Source organism: Sprattus sprattus, assembly GCF_963457725.1.
Source record: "Sprattus sprattus genome assembly, chromosome: 7".
Taxonomy (NCBI): Eukaryota; Metazoa; Chordata; class Actinopteri; order Clupeiformes; family Clupeidae; genus Sprattus; species Sprattus sprattus.
Genome location: NC_137926.1, coordinates 8,325,895 through 8,345,894, shown reverse-complemented (window position 1 = coordinate 8,345,894; position 20,000 = coordinate 8,325,895). Strand labels below are relative to the sequence as shown.

The 20,000-nt window shown below is 43.0% G+C and overlaps 3 protein-coding genes across 3 annotated transcripts in view; 1 reads left to right on the top strand and 2 right to left on the bottom strand.

Annotated features, from left to right (window-relative positions):
* fsd1l (fibronectin type III and SPRY domain containing 1-like) overlaps nucleotides 1-13,040 on the bottom strand; it is a 27,854-nt gene extending 14,814 nt beyond the window's left edge. Inside the window, exons 1-5 of the mRNA XM_080842749.1 lie at nucleotides 12,926-13,040; nucleotides 5,776-5,871; nucleotides 4,136-4,267; nucleotides 1,887-1,988; nucleotides 313-335 (exon numbers count right to left, since the gene is read on the bottom strand). Coding sequence (XP_080698875.1) covers nucleotides 313-335; nucleotides 1,887-1,988; nucleotides 4,136-4,267; nucleotides 5,776-5,871; nucleotides 12,926-12,940 — 368 coding nt within the window. The 5' untranslated portion in view covers nucleotides 12,941-13,040. The remainder of the gene's footprint in view (nucleotides 1-312; nucleotides 336-1,886; nucleotides 1,989-4,135; nucleotides 4,268-5,775; nucleotides 5,872-12,925) is intronic.
* Nucleotides 13,041-14,350: 1,310 nt separating this feature from the next.
* ift74 (intraflagellar transport 74) overlaps nucleotides 14,351-20,000 on the top strand; it is a gene marked incomplete at its 5' end in the record, with an annotated part of 21,625 nt that continues 15,975 nt past the window's right edge. The window contains 7 exons of the mRNA XM_080841673.1: nucleotides 14,351-14,470; nucleotides 14,631-14,766; nucleotides 14,889-14,937; nucleotides 15,050-15,148; nucleotides 15,268-15,328; nucleotides 15,671-15,730; nucleotides 15,885-15,946. Coding sequence (XP_080697799.1) covers nucleotides 14,351-14,470; nucleotides 14,631-14,766; nucleotides 14,889-14,937; nucleotides 15,050-15,148; nucleotides 15,268-15,328; nucleotides 15,671-15,730; nucleotides 15,885-15,946 — 587 coding nt within the window. The remainder of the gene's footprint in view (nucleotides 14,471-14,630; nucleotides 14,767-14,888; nucleotides 14,938-15,049; nucleotides 15,149-15,267; nucleotides 15,329-15,670; nucleotides 15,731-15,884; nucleotides 15,947-20,000) is intronic.
* LOC308367692 (uncharacterized protein) lies at nucleotides 16,645-18,470 on the bottom strand (the record flags this gene model as incomplete). The annotated part of the gene is made up of 4 exons (XM_080841674.1): nucleotides 16,645-17,039; nucleotides 17,205-17,387; nucleotides 17,590-18,106; nucleotides 18,390-18,470. 4 exons carry the CDS (start codon nucleotides 18,468-18,470, stop codon nucleotides 16,645-16,647), a joined length of 1,176 nt encoding a protein of 391 aa, XP_080697800.1.

Below are 20,000 nucleotides of genomic sequence, written 5' to 3'. Positions count from 1 at the left end.
CTAGAACACTCCACACAAAGGTCACCTTCAGGTCACTCTCAATAACACAACACACACATATAGGCACATGTAAACACAGCCCATTGCACAAAATACCCACACGGGTCACATTCAAAATAAAATGTCACATTCAATAATCTTTTACATAATTTACATAATAATTTGGAAAACACACGTTCACATGGATTAAAGGAAAACCATTCAAGTGTAAGTGGACCACATGCATTGAAGTTTGAGTGCTTTTGATCCTTGTATTAAGAGAACTCACAGGACAACAGGCTCAAGCAGAGAGAAGTGAAAGGGATACCGTACCTATCTTTGATCTGTTTGGCAGCCTTCGAGGGGGTGGGGGGGGGAGAGGGGGGGGCAGGTTGAGAGGGAGAGAAGAAAAGAGGGGTGCCGTTAGTAGAGCCATGCAGGTGGAGAGGTGAGCATGCGCATCAGTCAGCCCAGAGCGGGTCTGGAGGAGAACGCGTCCGTCCCAACACACTATCTCTCTCTTTCTCTCCTCACACACACACACACACACAGACACACTATCTCTCTCTTTCTCTCTCCTCACACACACACACACTATCTCTCTCTTTCTCTCTCTCTCACTCTCTCCTCACACACACACACACACACACACACACACACACACACACACACGACACACCAGACACACACACAATCTCTCTCACTCTCTCTCTCTCTCCTCACACACACACACACACACAAACACACACACACCAGACACACACACAATCTCTCTCACTCTCTCTCTCATTACACACACACACACAATCTCTCACTCTCTCCTCTCTCTCTCTCACACACACACACACACACTATCTCTCTCTCTCTTTCTCTCTCTCTCTCCTCACACACACACACACACACACACACACACACACACACACACAATTCTCTTTCCCTCTCTTTCTCTCCCTCTCTCTCTCTCCTCACACACACACACACAATTATCTTTCCCTCTCTTTCTCTCTCCCGTTCTTTCTCCTTCACACATACACACACACACACACACACACACAAACACACTCATGTTCAATGAGAACACAGAGAGATCATTGTTAAACATCCCCACCACACACACTGTTAGGCAGACATTACAGAAAGCATAGATCACAGAACTTGACATTGACACGTGATTTATTTGACAGCAGTGTTTTTAAAAAACATGTATTATCAAAAATGATTGATCTCATTAAAAATGATTGTTTGCTTTGAATGTCAAGTCATAAATTAGTCATGCTCAAACTAATCATCCAACCCCCCTTAGAGTCTCCCTCCCTTGCCCTGCATATAGCTACAGATCAAATCCATTTTTTTTTTTAATTTGATTTGTTTATTTGATGAAGAGGGACAGTGTGCATTAATAAACATTAACATGTAATTGCACCCAATTGTAGCCAAAAGGCTAGCTTTCATTGGCAGTCCCCCTGCCAGAGTGAAACTGGCCAAAGATAGGATCATCATTAGCCTGGCCAGTGTGTTTGTTTTTTTTCGACTCCCTCATTCCCCGTCACACTCAGAGCATATAGTACTGTATATGAATGGCTCCCTCACATGTGTAGGAGAGACTTGCTAATAGTATTCTAAAAAAGTGTTCTGAAATAGCACCTTTAAAGCCCATGTGCAATAGAAGCACCTCTTAATGAAGGAAATGACACGTAAACGTGTCTGTTGGCATGAGCCCTGATGCAGTGGCTCTTTTTAATCCGCTTCATGTTTCACAACAGAACTAAACTGACAGTGACAGATGTTTGTAAATGGGCCCCTGGCAGTCTCTTGACCTTCATGCAAACATACATACATGATTCCCACTGGAGTGTTTGTGTATGCGCGTTTCCTTAGAGATGGCGGAGGGGCCTTTTTTTTTCTACCTTTGCAAACTCCTCATCGTCTTTGATGTCGAGCGCATTGTTTGCGAACTCGAGAAGCTCCTCGGCACTCTCCAAGGCATTGGTGCTTTGCGTTAACTGGTTCTGCCAGGGGAAAACGAAACACAAAGTGAAATTTTAAACACAAAAAATGGATATTAATTTAATTAAAATGCCACCACTGCATGCTTTAATAATGAGAAAAATCCAGATAAATATTTGTGTTGAGAGGATTACACTTCTACACGCACACATCTGCGCAAAGTCCCCCACCTCTCTGGTTCAAAAAGGGATTATGTAAGGACATTACATAAAGTTGACTACATGTAAGTCGAGAGGCAGGAGGGGAAAACAACTCCAGTGACATTTGTTTAGGGACGACGGCCTGACGGCTCCATATGCTCCGTGACACTCTGACCCTCCACCAGGGGTGTACTCCAAGCACGTGGTGCAGTGACAACCCTAAATAAGTGAACTCAGCGTAAGCTCTAAACCTCCTAATAGGCGAGGCCCATGGCTTCATTTTCCTGACAAAACAAAACCACGGGGGCTCGGCCACTTACTCCGAATTAACCTACTCAGGTTCGTCACTAAACCACGTGCTTGGAATACCACCCCCCCACACACACACACACACACACACACACACACACACACACACCACACAGATGGCTTGAGTCCTCTTGCTTTGTCAACACGAGTGCAGGTGATGTCTTTGGGTTTACAGCGTCAGCAGGACACCCAGAGCGCTGAAGAAGACCTGAGAGTGTGTGGGTCTCGCTCCTTAGCCGCTGCTAATAAATGAGAGTGGGTCTTAGCGTGGCGTCCAGCACCTGAACGTCCTCCAACAGCTGAGTCACACCAGAGCAGACTGGGCTTACGCTGGCATTAGCATTGCCCTTCCTCCGGGATCAACACCAGAAATGTGCTCTCTTCGTGTCCCTTTCTGCGCCCATCTCACTCACTCACTCGCTTAGTCTCTTTTTTCACCCTGCTTCTGTCTATCCACTCGTCCATCTTTTCCTCGCTCTCCATTTCACCCCCCCTTTCTCTCTCTCTTTTTTTCCCCTTTTCTTTCTCTCTCTCTGAATACTGGCACAGTGTGGGATCAGGTATAGCTTTCAGTCTGGTTTCAGGTTCCCTGGGGCAGACAGCGGGTAGGTCCTGTCCTCTCACAGCTACGGTTGCCCTGAGTGGATGCCTTTTGTGTTCAGAGTTTGTGTCCACACAGGGGCCGCTCACTCTGGGGACCTGACCCTTAATAACGACACATGACTCATGACGATACTGTACATAACACAAGTCCAGGGGCACAAATGAAGTGGAAACTTTAACAACATGACCATGAAATATCAAAGGTCAAAGACAGACTCAGTATCAGGGGCACTGTTCATTTCACACAGGATATCATAATAAATAGTTTACTTTCTTTCCATAGATTAAGACTTTAAGTCGTGGTTATTGGTCAGTGTGTGTGTGTGTGTGTGTTGAGGTTGATTTGATGTGAGATTGAAAGGGCAGGCTCCTGATGGCTAAGCTCTTATCTGGGCTAATTTCACACACTTTTATTGTTCGTGCTCAACGGCCTCAGAGGGCTGGGCAGAGAACTGCCATAGCAGCACGATGACATCACCAGGCCCAGCAGTGCTGCCAAAACCCAAACAACACACACACATACACACACACACACACACACACACACACACACACACACACACACTTCTTTGGATCCCACGCATACTTGCTTGGTTACCACCAGCACCTACATATTCATGCATTGTGTGCACATACACACACACACACACACACACACACACACACACACACACACACACACACACACACAGACACACACACACAGACACACACACACATCTGCCAACAACATCCAGCACCCCCATCCCCACCCCCACCCCATCCCCACAATTCAAACATTCTTACAGAGCCAAATTACACACAGCGTAATCAAGTTTCCTGCAAAACAACTACTCATGGTTGAGTCAATACCCCACCACCACCACCCACAGACACACACACACACACACACACACACACACACACACACACACACACACACACACACACACACACACACTCAAATATCAAAAACAGGGGATGTTACACACTTGCCAAACAAATAATTCATAAACAAGAATTCATTTTTGTATGAAGAACTTTTACAGGGAGAAACTTGAACCTCAACACCTCCCCTAATGGGTCCCAAGGTTTCGTCATGGAGACTAGCGGTTTACCTGGAGCTCATGCGACTTCCTGACTTGTTCCTGCTTGATGGTGTTGGTCATGCTCTCCTTCATCTCGTCCAGGATGGAGAATAACGTGTCAAACTCCTCCTCCAGGTCAGAGACTACTTGCGTGGAGTTCACCTGCGTCATCCAAACACACACAGACAAACGGCACGCATCAGTCACAAGACTGCAGATCAAACCACACTCTATCCCTGTTTCAATTGAGAGAAGCTGCTACTTCTGATTAGTGATGAACTGAAAAGTGGGTTGAATAGCTTGAAGATGAATCTCAGGTCAAGTATGAGTGCAGTGTGAATATTTAGAAGTACTCTTATCCCTTGTGGGGATTGAATTCACAAATCCACTGCAATGGATCTCATATGGGTGACATTTACTGGCCCTGACAGTTGGACAGTGTTACTGCAATCCAGCTCTCTGAAAGGAAGGTGAAGTCCTTGGCCTGGGTAAAACTATCTAATTTACGCAGTGGCGGTCCGTGCATTTCACAACTGGGCCTTCAGCGACGTCCTACACGATGTTAAACTGAGTGAATCCACCTCCTAATACCATCATTATGACGCCATGGCTCTAGGACCATTATATGTATACAGAAAGGCAGTATAAGTGAGCATTGCATCACCTTAACATAGTCGAGTACAACAGACTTTATTAATATTTCCGGAGCATTTAAAATCAATACACCCGTATTAACAATACATTAAGAGTAGTAAACTCTCAGTTATATGATCGCTTGGATATTACTGTCACAACTTAAAAATAAAAGGCGATTTTAGTCTACAAAGTTTTATTAAGTCCACCGAAAGTAGCCTATGAGAGTTTAAACAAGTTTGTCCACTAAACATCGCATTGTCCCACCTGCAAAGCAGTTTCATTAAACTTCCCATCCTCACGATATCCAGTTTTTCTTGAAAGTTCCGTCTTGAAAATGGCGTTGTAATTGTATCAAAAACTGGAATTATCAAGTTGGTGTAAACTAGTTTATTTGAGTTGGTTAATGTAATTATATTTAGTCTTACCAATTGAAACAACTAGCATAATAAGCATTGAAACCGATGTACATCGTTTTCGCATTATTAGCCAGCTAAACTGAGCACTGAAGCACTGCACCGGTCTGCCTCAGTATCCAATCAAAGGACGTTTACGTGTCACGTTCAACGCGAGGAAAGAAATCTTCCGGGCCTTCTAGAAGGCCCAGTGTCGCCAACTCGAAATCTGATTGGTTGTCACAACTGTCTGTTTCAGTTCATTCAACTTAAATGAACTGAAACAGCCAGTTGTGATAACCAATCAGATGTACACGGGCCTTCAATGTGAATTCTGAAGGCCTCAGGGAAGAATTCTGTTCTCGGGGAAGGTTTCTCGGAGCGTGTCAACACATGATAGCTGAAATATGATTGGATGAAAGCTCTAACATAAATTAACAACGCTGGAAGCTATGAAATGAAGATAATGGACTATGGGGAATAATTTAATACATATTTATGAAAAGAAAATATTAAAATTAAATTAAATGTATTTTATTACATTTATTTTCTGATGATGTTTAGGCCAGCAGAGAAGGCCTTGATGGCCCTGACGGACCACCACTGAATTTACGTGCTCTGCCACACAATGAGTTTTCTCACCTGCACCCCTGCCAAGGAGTGACTAAGTGTTTCAATGAAATTGTGCAGCTCCTCATTCTTGTTCGCTAACGTGGTAATAATCCTTTGTAGGGCCTCCTGAAAAGAAGAGAGAAAAAAACCCAAGCAGCATGGCATGAAATGGTCAGTTTATTTCAAACGCAGGTGTAGAACCGATCTAACCAGTCTAACAAGTTAGCATCATGGTAATGAGAAATGGCATGTTACATTTACATTTTACATTTGGTCATTTAGACGCTTTTGTCCAAAGCGACGTACAAGGGCGAGAACAGTCAAGCTACGAGCAATAGAGACCTAGTGTAACATTAAATACTATTTTACATAAGAATTAGAAAAAGTAAGTGCAGGAATGTAACAGCTGTAAGTGCAAGTTAAGTACAAGTTCATCGACAGGGATGCTTAGCAGTTTGAGCATGTGAAGAAGGGTACTATTTATGCTCACACTCCATTTATAAACTCCCACTAACTTTAGAACCTTAAGTGACCTTCTCACGCAGGAATTAGGTCTGGCACACACACACATACACAGATATTTCCAGAAATACTGACGCCGCAGAGGATATTGGCGGCAGTGAGAGGGTCAGAGCAGGAAGTTCAATAACTGCTGACTGAAGCCACCAATCAAAACCACAAATGATTGATTTGTATGATGCATCTGCAGGCCAAAACAATATACCATTTACACTGAAGGATATCAATACAAATGATATAAATATGATACATATGATTTAGATTGATAGAAATTCCACATGCAGTTTGAGCACAGAATGCAGGTATATACGCAAGACTGCAGCACCCATCTTTGATATTTCTAGCACGAGTCACATGAGTGACTTTCAGGAAGACAGGCAGAGTTACAAGTCATCTGGATTGCTGGCACCAACTCTACTATGCGGTGCAGCCTCTAGCATTTCCTTCAGAGCATAGATACAATCTGGCCACAGCTCCCCAGAAGCTTGGTGTCAGCTCCTACTTTGTGAATCAAACTAAGTTACTGGCAGAGGGTGTGTTGTGTGTGTGTATGTGTGTGTGTGTGTGTGTGTGTGTGTGTGTGTGTGTGTGTGTGTGTGTGTGTGTGTGTGTGAAGTCTTTTCAATATGACTTTGAAACAGATGCTGCTACACTTGCTAAGTATGCAATTCACAAGAATGGGGGATAACAGTCAGCCCCTGCAGTATCCCACTGACAAGATCCCTTTTTATGGTCCTGGGCCTAGTTTCCCGAACGCTAAAAAGGAATTGAAATCGGTCGTAAGAGGGATATTGCAGAGCGGTTTCCCGACGCCGCACTTACGGCTATGATGAGTCTACGATGTCGCCAAAATCCAAGTTAAGATACGTCGTTATCGGTAAACGAGGCCCTGAGGAAGTGTGTTTATTACAGTGACTTATGGCTCCAACCTTTGACCGGAGTCTAGTCGAAGAAAACGCAGACTCTTAAGAGAGCTGGTTCATTGCAAGATTTGCGGAGTGGACACAACAGACTGGACATTGGCAGCCCACCTGTGGGACCTACACACACCCTCCTTAGGTGTGGGACCTACACCCACCCTCCTTAGTCCTTCAGGGGGCTGGTCAGTTACAGGCACACACACAAAATCAAGAAAAATGGCCCTCTCCACTCTGCAGTTGTTTTGAAGTGTGCAGTGAATGCACAGTGCATGCTCAGTCACATACACGCATGCACGCCTCCGTAGCATCATGACCCAATTCGTTGCGACCGCAGCGTCACTTGATTTTCATATTCATTTTTAGACGGCCGTTGTCGGGAATCGCCTTTAAAGGCTCGTTTGTGCTGGCCCATATAGCAAATCATGCGTTAACGCTGCAGCCACGCAGCACTAGCAGCCGTGCCGGGGCGCTTGTCCGTTCGGACTCGTGAAAAAGAATGGCTGTCGTCACACACACCCAAGCCCAGCTCGGCAGCTGGCACAACACCTCCTGCGAGAGTTCATCAGGCATCCATGTCAACACCCCGACCACAGAGAGATAGCTGTGTGTGTGTGTGTGTTACAGTCTAACCGTACTTAACGATGAGTGACAAGGGGGTGACTTGTTTCATTGTACTTCAAACAGATAAGAGGGAAGAGTGTTATAATAAAAGTATCTGTCCGTTGGGTTTTATAGTCCTCCTGATTTTTTTATTTGGTTCCACTGACTGAAGAAGAGGGTTCTTCAGTGTGACAACAAGCCGCCAGTGACTAATGCTGAGTAGTGAGCTGGCCTAGTGGTGACACTGAAAGGAGAGGGGAAGAAGAGAACAGAAGAGAAGAGAAGAGAAGAGAAAGAAGGTATCAGAAACACATGCCTCTGAGTGGACCGAAACAGAGAGACAGACAGAGTATGTGTGAAAGAGTGTGATGTGCATATGCATGTGAAAGTAAGTGTGTGTGTGAGTGTACGACCGACAGGCAGTGAGTGTATATAGCATATATATAACACCTATATACACACACACTTGGTATATATTTATGTGTATGTGTGAGTGAGGTTCAGTTCAGAACACAGCTAAATGGCTTAGGCTAGAAAAACAACAACTGCACGAATAAATAAATATCCTCCACCACGACAAACTAATCCTCCAGTAACAGAGTACGAAGGTTTTTCACCAGAGGTAAAAATCAAAACAAGCCTACATCAGTGATCTCCCGGGCTAAAAATACAGTGCTGAGTCAACCAGCATTCATTTCAACGAGTAGCCATGAAGAAGCACACTGGGTCGGAAGCTGAGGAGATCCTCATGTCTCCCACTACTCCGAGTCCCAGGCTCTATAGTATAATGGTATGGGTCGTTTCCTCTTTCACGGACGTGAAACCCTAAACATGGGGATTATGTTCACTTGTTGTGCCAATGCATCGCAGCCCCTATGGTTGTTGCAGGAGAAAGGGATAAGACAGCATGTAATTCTCTCTTGGTGCCTGTTTTCTATGTAACAAAATGTGTTTGTTGCGTTTGTGGCTACGCTGAATGGTAGATTTGAATGTTTTAACCTTTTGTTTAAAAATAGCTTAAGATATTCATTTTTTTATAATATTTTCTATAAAACAAATATGGTATGCTGTTCAGAAGAATATGAAAACAAACGGCAAAAAACACAAATGCTTTAAAGTATTCAGTCAACATAACATATTCTAAAACTGTTACTGTATATTTTTCTATTCGGTGTATTTTAACGAAAGATCAAGTTCCAGAGTTATCCAGAGTTACAGCAACATATTGACGAACAGCATGAATTGCTAGTAGACCTTAATGGGAATCCAATACCCAATAACTGCACTAGAAAGCCAATACGTCAGGGCCTCCAGGAAATGAAGTTCCAGGAGGGGCACTTGACCACAACAAAAGTGAAGGCTCGCGTCCATGCCTGGTTAAAGACACAAAGCCATATCCGATAACAGTGGAACAGAATAGGCTCCTTGGACACAAAGAAAGGTGTGGTCTCATTAGCACAGCGTGTGTATCCACCCTTGTAGGTCCATCTGGACCTCATTAGAGGTGAATAATTCACGTGTGTCATGTGTGTGTGTTCATGGGTGTGTGTCATGTGTGTGTTGTGTTCATGGGTGGAGGAGGGGTTAGAGGCCTTTCTCCAGCTCACCCCCGTGTGTAGCAGTAGTAGCACGGGAACCCAACACACCCCTAATTCGTGACGTGTCACACCCCTAAGATGTGACGTGTCTCTGTGTGCCTGACTTCCCATTAGTGTCCCTCACTGTGAGAGAGCATCCATACAGCACAGCATGATTAGATAGATTTAGGGATTAGGCCTCTCTGCTATCTTTAGCGGCAAGACGACACCAGGTTTAGGGCCTGAAGCGTACAATTGCATGCATTAATGTTGTGTGATGCAGGTGACAGAGGATACATATATAATACCTTGTGGCTAGAATAAAAATACATTTATAATGGGGATTAAATATCATGTATATGTATACCTCATCTATAAATGTAGCAATAAAAAATGGATATCAGAAGTTATATTGTAGAGTCGTAGACCGTTACAACATGATGCTGTACCATGGAAACTGGTATTAGATCTTGATCTACAAAAATCTGAAGCAAAAGCCCAAGTTACTATGGGCGTGAAAGGCCATCATACCTGCTCTTAGACATGGCAATCTCACTAACGAGATTACATAATATGCGTGGTGCTGTGCTGATGCTTTAACACATGTTAAGGTACAAAGGGCGGCGCTTCAATGTTCTATTCTGAGCGTGTTGCATTGGTGAATCAGGGCTAAATCCTCAAGACCAGACCAAACACTAATTTCCACAAAGCACACACACACACACAGACGAAACACTTATTTCCACAAAGCACACACACACACACAGACGAATCACTAATTTCCCTAGACCTACATGCAACAGAACCTTCTTCTGACATACACTTCAGCACCAGCACAAAGCACACACACCTCAAACTATCATGTAAATCAAGAACCAACAGAACCATCTCTGAAGCAGACAACTGGTCTTCCCTGGATTCAGGCAGCATAGCACCTACACTCGAGGTCAAGAAGTTGCCATCTTTTCTGAGGAGCTAATATGTCATTTTCAGGTTCTGCATTCTGACATATTTCCGGGTTGGTTGGACATCTCTTTATCATTCCAGTGTACTTAGGATCACCATACACTAATAGGCACTCATTTTCATTGTGAGAAGTGATTATTTTATTCACATATTGAAGTAGAATAACAGCAACCTTCACTGGCCACTGCAACACATACATCTATCATAATCACAGCCAAAGCTGCCAGAGAGAAAAACTCATTGCATCTACAGCTCATTTTATTATGAGTCCATGCCAACTGTGAAGTTTTAAAGTTCATAAAGTAGTTACAACACCTTCAATCAGTCTTGTTCAGCAGGAAAGTTATTGGTGTTTAACACAGAGGAACAAAATAATGTTGGCAGAAAAATCAATCCCAACTGTAACCACAGCACAGTAGCCAGGAAACCAATACATACACAGATACACATACACACACACACCCTGGCAAAAACAAACACTGTCCTCTGGCCCTGGGCTTATGCCTGGGCCTGGGTCCACTTCTATTTATGCTGCCTATGACCAACCTACACCTCCACACAGACAGTGCGAAGTAAGCATAGTGATACAGTGAGCCAAAATTACTTTTAAATGACTGACTGAGATAAAATGCCATGGCTTATGTGATATGGTCTCTCATTCTTACTGAGAACTTAAACAAGTGATCAAAAGACTTTTTACGAGTGACATAATCATTAAGGCAATATGTAAACATAAAGTCAAAATAATGCAATACCGTGTACTTTAAACTCATGACGTATCAGTATTGTAAACATAGCATTATGGAAAGAGTGGGAATAAGTACTGTGTAATGAAATAAAATGCTTATTAACAATGCTCATGGAATGGAGACAACACACAGACTACAGGACGAGGACCTATGGCTTCAAAACTACAGGTTTCGCTCATGACGCCAACAGCAGAGCAGAAGAGAAGGCTAGGTCAGAGTTGGAGCTAAGTGGTACTTCAACAACACTGAATATACTGGGTGTAAATTAAAAAAAGAATGTCTAGATGTTTTTTATCTGCATCAAGTCTACCCTGGTAGGGGACAAAGGGTGATTGTAAATGTGAACAGATACAGTGTTAACGAGGGAGAGAGAGAGAGAGAGAGAGAGAGAGAGAGATAGAATATGCACAGCCAGGTATGTTAACACCAAGGACACAAAGATGGACAGCATGTAGGCCTATATAAGGCTTTGCGACAATACCTATCAAAGTCAACAACTTTTACAAAACCACTCCAGTTGATATAAAAACTGAGAGAGCAAGATCTCTCAACAAGAGTGAAGATTTATCTTTAGTAGAACTTTACTAAGTCATAACAGGATACATCTCTTGGATCACTTTCACTTCCATCACGTTTGTATGCACATGCCGCTGCTGTTTCAGCCTCGTATGGGATTGTATTGTTTGTAAGGATGTCTGCCATCTCTCTTGCCCAGAGCTAGGTCTTTCAGAGGTGATGTCATTCTTTCAGACAGTGACCGTAGTGTTGTGCCAATGTTTGGCAACCGCCTTCATCATTAGTTAATTCCATTTCGAAAGTAAAGGCTTTTACGGTGAAAGCACACGCACATGTGTAAGACATCTATTTGAGCATCATAAACGCAACTACATCCTTTCGGCTTAGAAAGTATTTTCTTGAACTTCAACTTCTCAGTCAACAGGTAAACAAGTGAATAGCCTTCAAGTGAATGTGAGAATACAAAACAGAGAAAAATAGCCTTGCCCAAGCATTAAAAAGAATCATCACTACTCAAATACTACAGGTGCTCTGAACACCAAATGCAAAACGCAATCTATTTCAAGACACCAATCCTCATTTCTCTGATGCACCTGCTACGTAACGGAAGGGCAAAGAGACCGCATTGCCCCAGCCAAATGACAAGCAAGAAGTCACAGCTTTTTCAAAATGCGACTCCTGTTTTACCCACTCAAGAAACATTGGTATTCTGTTGTTGTCTTTCTGAAACCTATTATGTAACTTTATGAATCTCTCAACGCACACCAGAATAAATCCTATTTCTGCATAAGCCAGAATGACGGTCATGAACTATGAGCGGGTGTCATACATAACCCAACTAGCGTTCCCATGCAGTGAAGGCTACGCTATTCACTGCCATGCTAAAATCAACAGTAGGCTACAATATAAATGTTTACGTTTAATGTAAACGCCTTTGATTGGGTGCTGTAGCATCGAGGAGCATTGCAGATTAGTCTGATACATTGCTGTCATCCCTCTCTTATGGGAATAACCTCCTGGCGACGATTTAAAAGCAAACAAATAAATCTGACGGCTGTTAGCCACAGCTTGAGGTCAAACAAAATGACAACATGCAGGTTTACGCTCCATTTGTATTCCTGCACGAAGGATCTAACAATCTGACAAGATACAATTTAACTGGGTGCATGACAGGAGTTCCACTACTGGGTAGCGACACACCAACTAGCGGTGCAGCCTCTCTTTACAATACAATGTAACAATGATCATTCAGAAGAACAAAAATAACTTAATAGCTTACGGAACACACCAATATAAGAGTGCAATATAGCGTACATACATTAGACCTACTTACTTTTTGAGAGTCCATACCGAGGACCAAAAAACAAATAAGATCAGATATAATTCATGGACGGGCCAAGTTTCTCAGCGAGGAAGACGATTATCCCGGTGGAACAAGGCGGAGCACTGAACATGCGCATTAGATTTCAAATCCCCCACTCAAGTGAGGCAAGTGGTAAATACTGAGGTTTGAGTGACAAGAGTGGTCAGTTACAAGATCTAAGATTTCTGGAGACTAGGCTTGTAAAAATGTGAGTTTTTTAGGGTTACATATTTACAACTTCTTAGCTGTTAGAATTTGTTGAAAAGAAAAGTTCAATTAGTTCACATCCCAGGTCACTGCCAAGCTCCTTACCTAAGGTAATCCTGATCACAGGGATGGTCAGATTTTTGGTAAAAATATGGTAACTTAATAAAAAAAAATCCTTCCTGCTGTTGTTTTTAGGACACATCAAAGCAGCAAGGTCATGGTCAAACCTCCAGCGCCCTCTTCTGTTAAACATTTCTAATAAATGCAATGATGTGTTTGTGAACTCCCATATCCAAAATTGTATTAGAAGTACGCATACGTTTACAAATTCAAGAAACAGCTTTGGAAAAATGCAGATGTTCAATTGTTACTTCATTAAAGTAAACCTCACCTAAAAATCAATGTAATGTTTTCAGGCATTTAGGCTTCTATCCCTTCAGATGGTTCCACGAGGGGGCAGAATTCCACGAGAAAATCAGGCGGTAAGCCCTCCCTACTCCCTAGGTTGCTGAGCAACGAAGAGGACGCAAGAAGGAAGCAAACTAGCAAAACATTGGAACGGCTAGGCTTAGGAGTTAGCCAGCTAAATACAGGTAATGCAAAACATAACAAAGCTTCACTTTTACACATTTGCACCTTCGTGGTATCATAATGTTTTCTCATGAGGGGGAGAGAGGCTTGTCTATAAATGTGGATTTCCAATGACGTACTCGCAATTTACTTAGCATACCTTGCCCTCCTGATTCTAAACGTGACTTGTAATATAGTTCTACGATAAGATAGCTATCATTAGTGCTTTGGTCTTTCCAGTCCACATAGTCTCGGCCACTTATTTGTTAACCAACGTGTGAAAAAACAGTAATAAACGTTGCTTGGTCAAACACTAGGATAGCTATCTTGATATCTCGATAGCTAGCTTGTTTTGTTTAGTTAACATTAGTAGCTAGAGAGCTAACAAACTATCATAGCTGACCTATATTATAATTCATTAAAGGTACCAAGCTACGCTATCTATGATGGTGAGCTAGCTAACTTTGTTATGGGGATGTATAGAGCTAACCTAGGAAACTAGATATCATAAGTATCTTATATAGCTTAAGGTCACTTAGAATCGTGAATGAAGAGAAGTTACTGTGATTTGATCAATGCCGTTACCATTTATTTCTAGCTAGCCAACGTGATCTAATAATGGCAAGCCAACGACCTCCATCCAGTAGACCGATGAGTCGTGGGTCTCTTGTACCAGTGACAGGAAGACCACCAACAACAATCAGACCACCACAGACAGCTATCCGAGTTGGGACAGGGGTAAGTAAAGTAAACCCCATTTCAGTGCCATTTATTTGTGAAAATAGCCAGGTCCATTGTGTTCACGTTTTTAGAGGCTAACGTGTTATTGTGATGAGGATAGGATTGATGGTGATGATGATGATGATTGATGATGATGATGTTGATGTTGGTCTGCCAGATGGTTCCAGGTACAGGTCGTCCGGGGACAAGAGGAGGTGCCATAGCAACCCCGGGTGTCCTGTCAGCCCAAATAAAGGTGGCAGACCGGCCTGTGACACAACAGGGCCTCAGTGGGATGAAGACTGGAATGAAAGGTCACTTTCTCATATGCCTCTGTCCACTATTACATTCTGGAATTCTGCTACATGATTATAACATAAAATCTCAGATAACCGACCATATATCTGTTTTTGAATTGTGTATTTATTCTCAACAGGGCCACAAAGACAAATTCTGGATAAATCATACTACCTTGGGTTACTTAGGTTAGTGAAATGGTGTTATAGTTTATCACTTGTTGTGGATAAGTAAATTCATCTTGAGTTGTTATTAATGCTGTATTAATAATATTTAGCGTATCCCTTTAAAACCCCCTAGGAGTAAAATCAATGAACTAACGACAGAGTGCAGCAAATTGCAAAAGGAGATTGACACCTTCAACCAGGAGAACTCTGTTTATCTTTCATATGAGAAAAGGTAAATGCTCTACTGATTGTTTGAAAGTTGTTTGAAAGAGAACCCTAGGTTCAGGCTTCACCCCTTTCTCCAAATTATTTTTCTTTGATCGTGTTTCTTCATCTTGCCATCTCCTTTAGAGCTGAGGGACTTGCAGGTGAATTGAAAGAGTTTCAGGGACAACTGGCAGACTACAATATGGTAAATGTTCAAAGTTCAAAGTTCAAAGTTCAAATGTGTGCTTGGAATTTCGAGAAACATATTGTGACTGCTCAGTTTTGATGAGAGACTGTAGCGTACCTATTACAGTTATCGGACAGTGTCAAACATCGGCCATTCTGTTAAACAATCAAAATGTTAAGTTTAATAATGGATTAACAATCTATAACTTCAGTTTAGTAATGGATTCATATGACAACGCAAGTGTTTGCCGATAACACACACATCCGATAATTAACACCATTACGTTGAATTACTGACAATCTGAGTGCTATATTCATTGCATCTTAAACTGGGGACCTAATGGCGTGTTTGAAATTTCAGCTTATTGACAAACTGAACACCAACACAGAGATGGAAGAAGTTGTGAATGACTGCAACATGGTAAGTGATTTTCTTGGGATGGACATGTGTAGATATTCATGTACTGAGTAGGATGTACACTAGGATGTACAATACATATTCTTTAGGATGCTGATTACTGATTCTGATTCTCATTACTGATATTTTCCTAAATGTATTTCTTCATTTTTTTCAGTTGAGAGCCCAGAATGACAGAGAAGCCAAAAGCATGGATGTCATATTTACTGAGAGGAGAGAGTAAGTTGATACATGTATACTTTTTTTTTCTCTTCAGTAAAAAGACTGGTAGTTTATAATAGCCATTCAAATGTAGATGAATTTGCTGAATCAGATAACACATTTACACTCACAGTATATCCACTGCAGAACCAGCCTAAGAACAGGAAGTAACCATTAACAGTGATCATTAAACATCAGCATTTCCATGGGCTGGAATTTACCTGTTAAAGGTTAAATTCAGTGATGTCATCATACATACACCAACTTTCAAATACCAGAAATTGATCGGTCACATTCAGGCGTTCATTATCAGGTCCACCTAGGAAAACCTTTTTTGATATCTTATTTCAACTGGCACAAAACAGTGCTCTCCAAACATCTCATCGCAGCACACCAAAACACATACCCCTTACCGGCATCTTTAAGAAACATGAACAATTTTAGCTATGCTTTAAGTTCAGTTCCACTGCATGATGAGTGATACAGCATAGCACAGAGGTCTCTGCATGGCCTGGTGCTCTATCACGTCACAGGGGCACTTGGATGTGGAGAGTTCATATCATAAATACAGACACATCCTCCTAGAGGGAGAGAGCCTGTTCCAGACGCAGGCGATGATATTCAGGTGTTGTCTCTCTTCTTTATAAAATCCAATGTGGAAGCCCTCTGCTGTCTCAGTTTGCCTGTCTGATTAGCGTACCAGACATCACAGTTCCTCAGGATTCATTTTGGTCTTTGTAGTCCCCCGGCTCGATGTAGCGGTCCTCTATAAAGCCGTCCTCGTCTTCCATCTCGTCCTCCTGCATCTCGTAGTCCAGCCCCTCCTCCAGCTCTTGTGCGCTGGTCTCCGTCTGCTCCGTCTCCAGGCTGAAGTTGGAGAACCGGCCCGTGGCCCAGACATTTGGTCCATCCTCCTCGTGTAGGCGTTGGTGCCGATAGTTGAAGAGCAGTTTGTACCAGGAGGGTGACTTCACGGCACACACGATGAGCACAGACGTGCTGAGGGCGATGACTACCACCCCAACCAGGAACTTCCAGGTGTTCCCGACCAATGGGATGCCCCCACTAGTGGTTCCTCCACCGCTGCCGGAGCCCTCACCAATCACTGGGTCTAGAGAAGAGAGACGGGACATTTTTTTTTGTTCTTACAGTCTAAGGGCCGATGCTGGGGTTTCGCAGGGCCTTTTGTGTCAGTCACTTTCTACTGTTCATATAGAATTATTATTTTTGCAACATTTTCATACGCTTTGATAATAACACTTCTTGATGTTCCTACCTTTACTTGAGAGGCTGATGCTGCTGCTTTTTGGTGGAGTACTGCTCTGTGTGCTTGTGGGTGTAGTGGCCAATGTAGTGACCGTGGGAGGTGGTGTCTTCGATGATTCAAAGAAACCCACAGTGTCGTTTAGGATGCTTACGCCAAGCAGTTCTGGTGGTGTCATACACGTTGCTTGAGTACCTGTTTGAAATACATTATTACAACGATTACAACAACATTCAACAACATGACAACAAAGTAATAGCAAACTTTGCAGTGTGCAGATAATAGATTCTTGCACTACACTTTAAGGTCAGTAGATGTCAGCATCCTATTATCCAGCACTGTTTGCATAGTATAGACTGTGAACAGGACAGGAGTCCTACACTGAATGGTCACTTACTTTGTAGTATACCAGAGCTGTTCATCTCTCTCATGAGGCTGACAAACTCGCAGGAACACTCCCAGGGGTTGCCCTCCAGAACTAACCACTTCAAATTATTTAGTGCTAAGACAGTTTCCTTCTCCAGAGTTGTGAGACTGTTGCCCTGCAGGTGAAGTGTCTCCAGGCTAGGCAACCCCACCAACACCCCCAGAGGCAGTGACACTATGTGGTTGTAGGAGAGGTCCAGCTCTGTCAGGGAGGTCTGCCCAGACAGGGGCGTGGGCTCCAGCACGCTAATGTTGTTGTGGGAGATGTTGAGGATCCTCAGCTCAGGAAGGCTGGAGAGGAGATTGGCAGGCAGGGCAGTGATGGCATTACCGTCGAGATGGAGTTCTTTCAGACTCTTGTACTTGCCCAGAACTTCCATATCTTTGCTGGACAGTTCTATGAGGTTCTGACTCAGTATTAGCTTAGAGACATTTTGGGAAACATCTGGGATGTTTTTCAACCCTTTGTTAGTTACATCCACAGTGTCCTTAGAAAGAAGGGAAATAAGTTTCACTGTTTAGAGCAATAAACATGTAAGATAATCCACATCCCAGAACAGACGCTAGAGTAGTGCATGATGTAGTTTATTTGAAAGAGTGCAGCCAAAATAGCATAGGGTAATCGAATGAAAGTTTGAGTTATGCCTCCCATGGACGCATTTCATCCTTTTAATACAAGCCGTTAGTGTTTGTGTAGTTGGAAATGGCTAGATAGTGATGTTAAAGAGAGACTATCATGCCAGCAACAAGAGCTCTCTAAAGAACTGTTACCTGCGCGATGTTGACCTCCATTGAATCAGCCAAAGACGATGGCGTTCCCAAGCACAGCAAAAGCAGTATACTCAAAGCCATGATCCTCTCTGTACCTGCAGTCATGTCACAGAAAGGAAACAAGCCTCAGGACTCGGCCACATCACAACTGCATCACACCCTCAGCACACAATCTCACCCCCTCATCTCACACCACTGAGAAGGGTGCCAATCTTGATCCCTCTCGAGGTGTTATGGTGCCGTCACAGAGTGCGCTTAGCTCGCTGTCCTCTTTGGACGCCGTTGTCAGTCGATCCACACTCGGAGTTGGTTTTTAGTCAGCTGGAATTATGAGAGAACACCCCCCCACCCTCACCCACCCGCCTCCTCCCCTGAAGAATAACGCATAACCCCTGCAGTAAAAGCACGATCTTTAGAGAGCCACACAAAGAGTGTCTTTGTTTGTGAGTCTACTGGTTTATGAGGCTACCTCGCCTGTCCTCCGCTGCTCCAGCTCAATGCCTTCTCCTCTCTGCTATGTTTGTGTGGCTGTTGTTGTTGTTATCTCCCACCCAGTCACAAAGACATCCATGGTCTCTGCAAACTGGCGAGGAGCACAAAGTGCCACTGTTTCTATTTTTATTTTTTTTTCTCCCCCATCCTCACAGGAGAGATGTTTTTCTGCCTGGCAGATTAGCGGAGTGGTATGAGTCGAGGACAGATGTCCGTTTGATCTTGATGTAGCAAACATGGAGTGATTGCCATGCAGCTTGCCATCAGTGTGTGTGTGTGTGTGAGCGCTTTGAGAATCAGTGTCACATGGTTGCTGGAATCCCACCTTGTGTGACCACCTTAAGTAGCAGTAAGAAACAGTACTCCTTTGACTGTAGGGTATGACATAGGGCAACACATGTCCTAAGTCACCTCTACGAACATGACATGTTGAATCCACGCTGTACAGTGTTAGGGAAATCTACTGCAGTAATTATTGTCTTCAAGAAAACAATCTTGTGTATTGTTGACTAAGCAATTTGTTAATAATCTTGTAAAACAGGATAAGACTACTTCAGAGTATTGACTGAAATCAAATTATCCACCACTGCTTCGAGAGAATAAATATCACAATGGGATTTCACGGTCTAAAATGGCAAGGGGTGTCTGGGTTGTAATTTCATTTAGGCAGATACAACTACATCAATAGCAACATAGCTGCTTTCAAAGAGAACGCAGTGGGATGAAAGGAAGCATATCAAACATCTTGCAAAATGGCTTTTCTCAAAAACGATGTAAAGCAAGGGGCAAAGCATGACACTGTATCCGTAGACCCAAACAGTAGGCCTGTTATCGTTTAGAACCTGACAGTGACATGTAACATAAAAGGCTGTATCATACTGAGCGACTCCAGAGCCCTCGTCTGTTAAAGAGTATACTCAAGAAGTATGCAACTCTTATCATAGGTCCACTTGTGAACTTGTTACACTTTATCACGACACTCCCGAATCCCAAGTCTCCATACTACTTTCTGTTAATGGATACAGACTGACAATTGTCTAATATATTTAGCAAACTCACACTCTTCCCAACACTATGTTTAGTTTGAAACTCCTAAAGGTTTAAACGAATGTGTGCCTT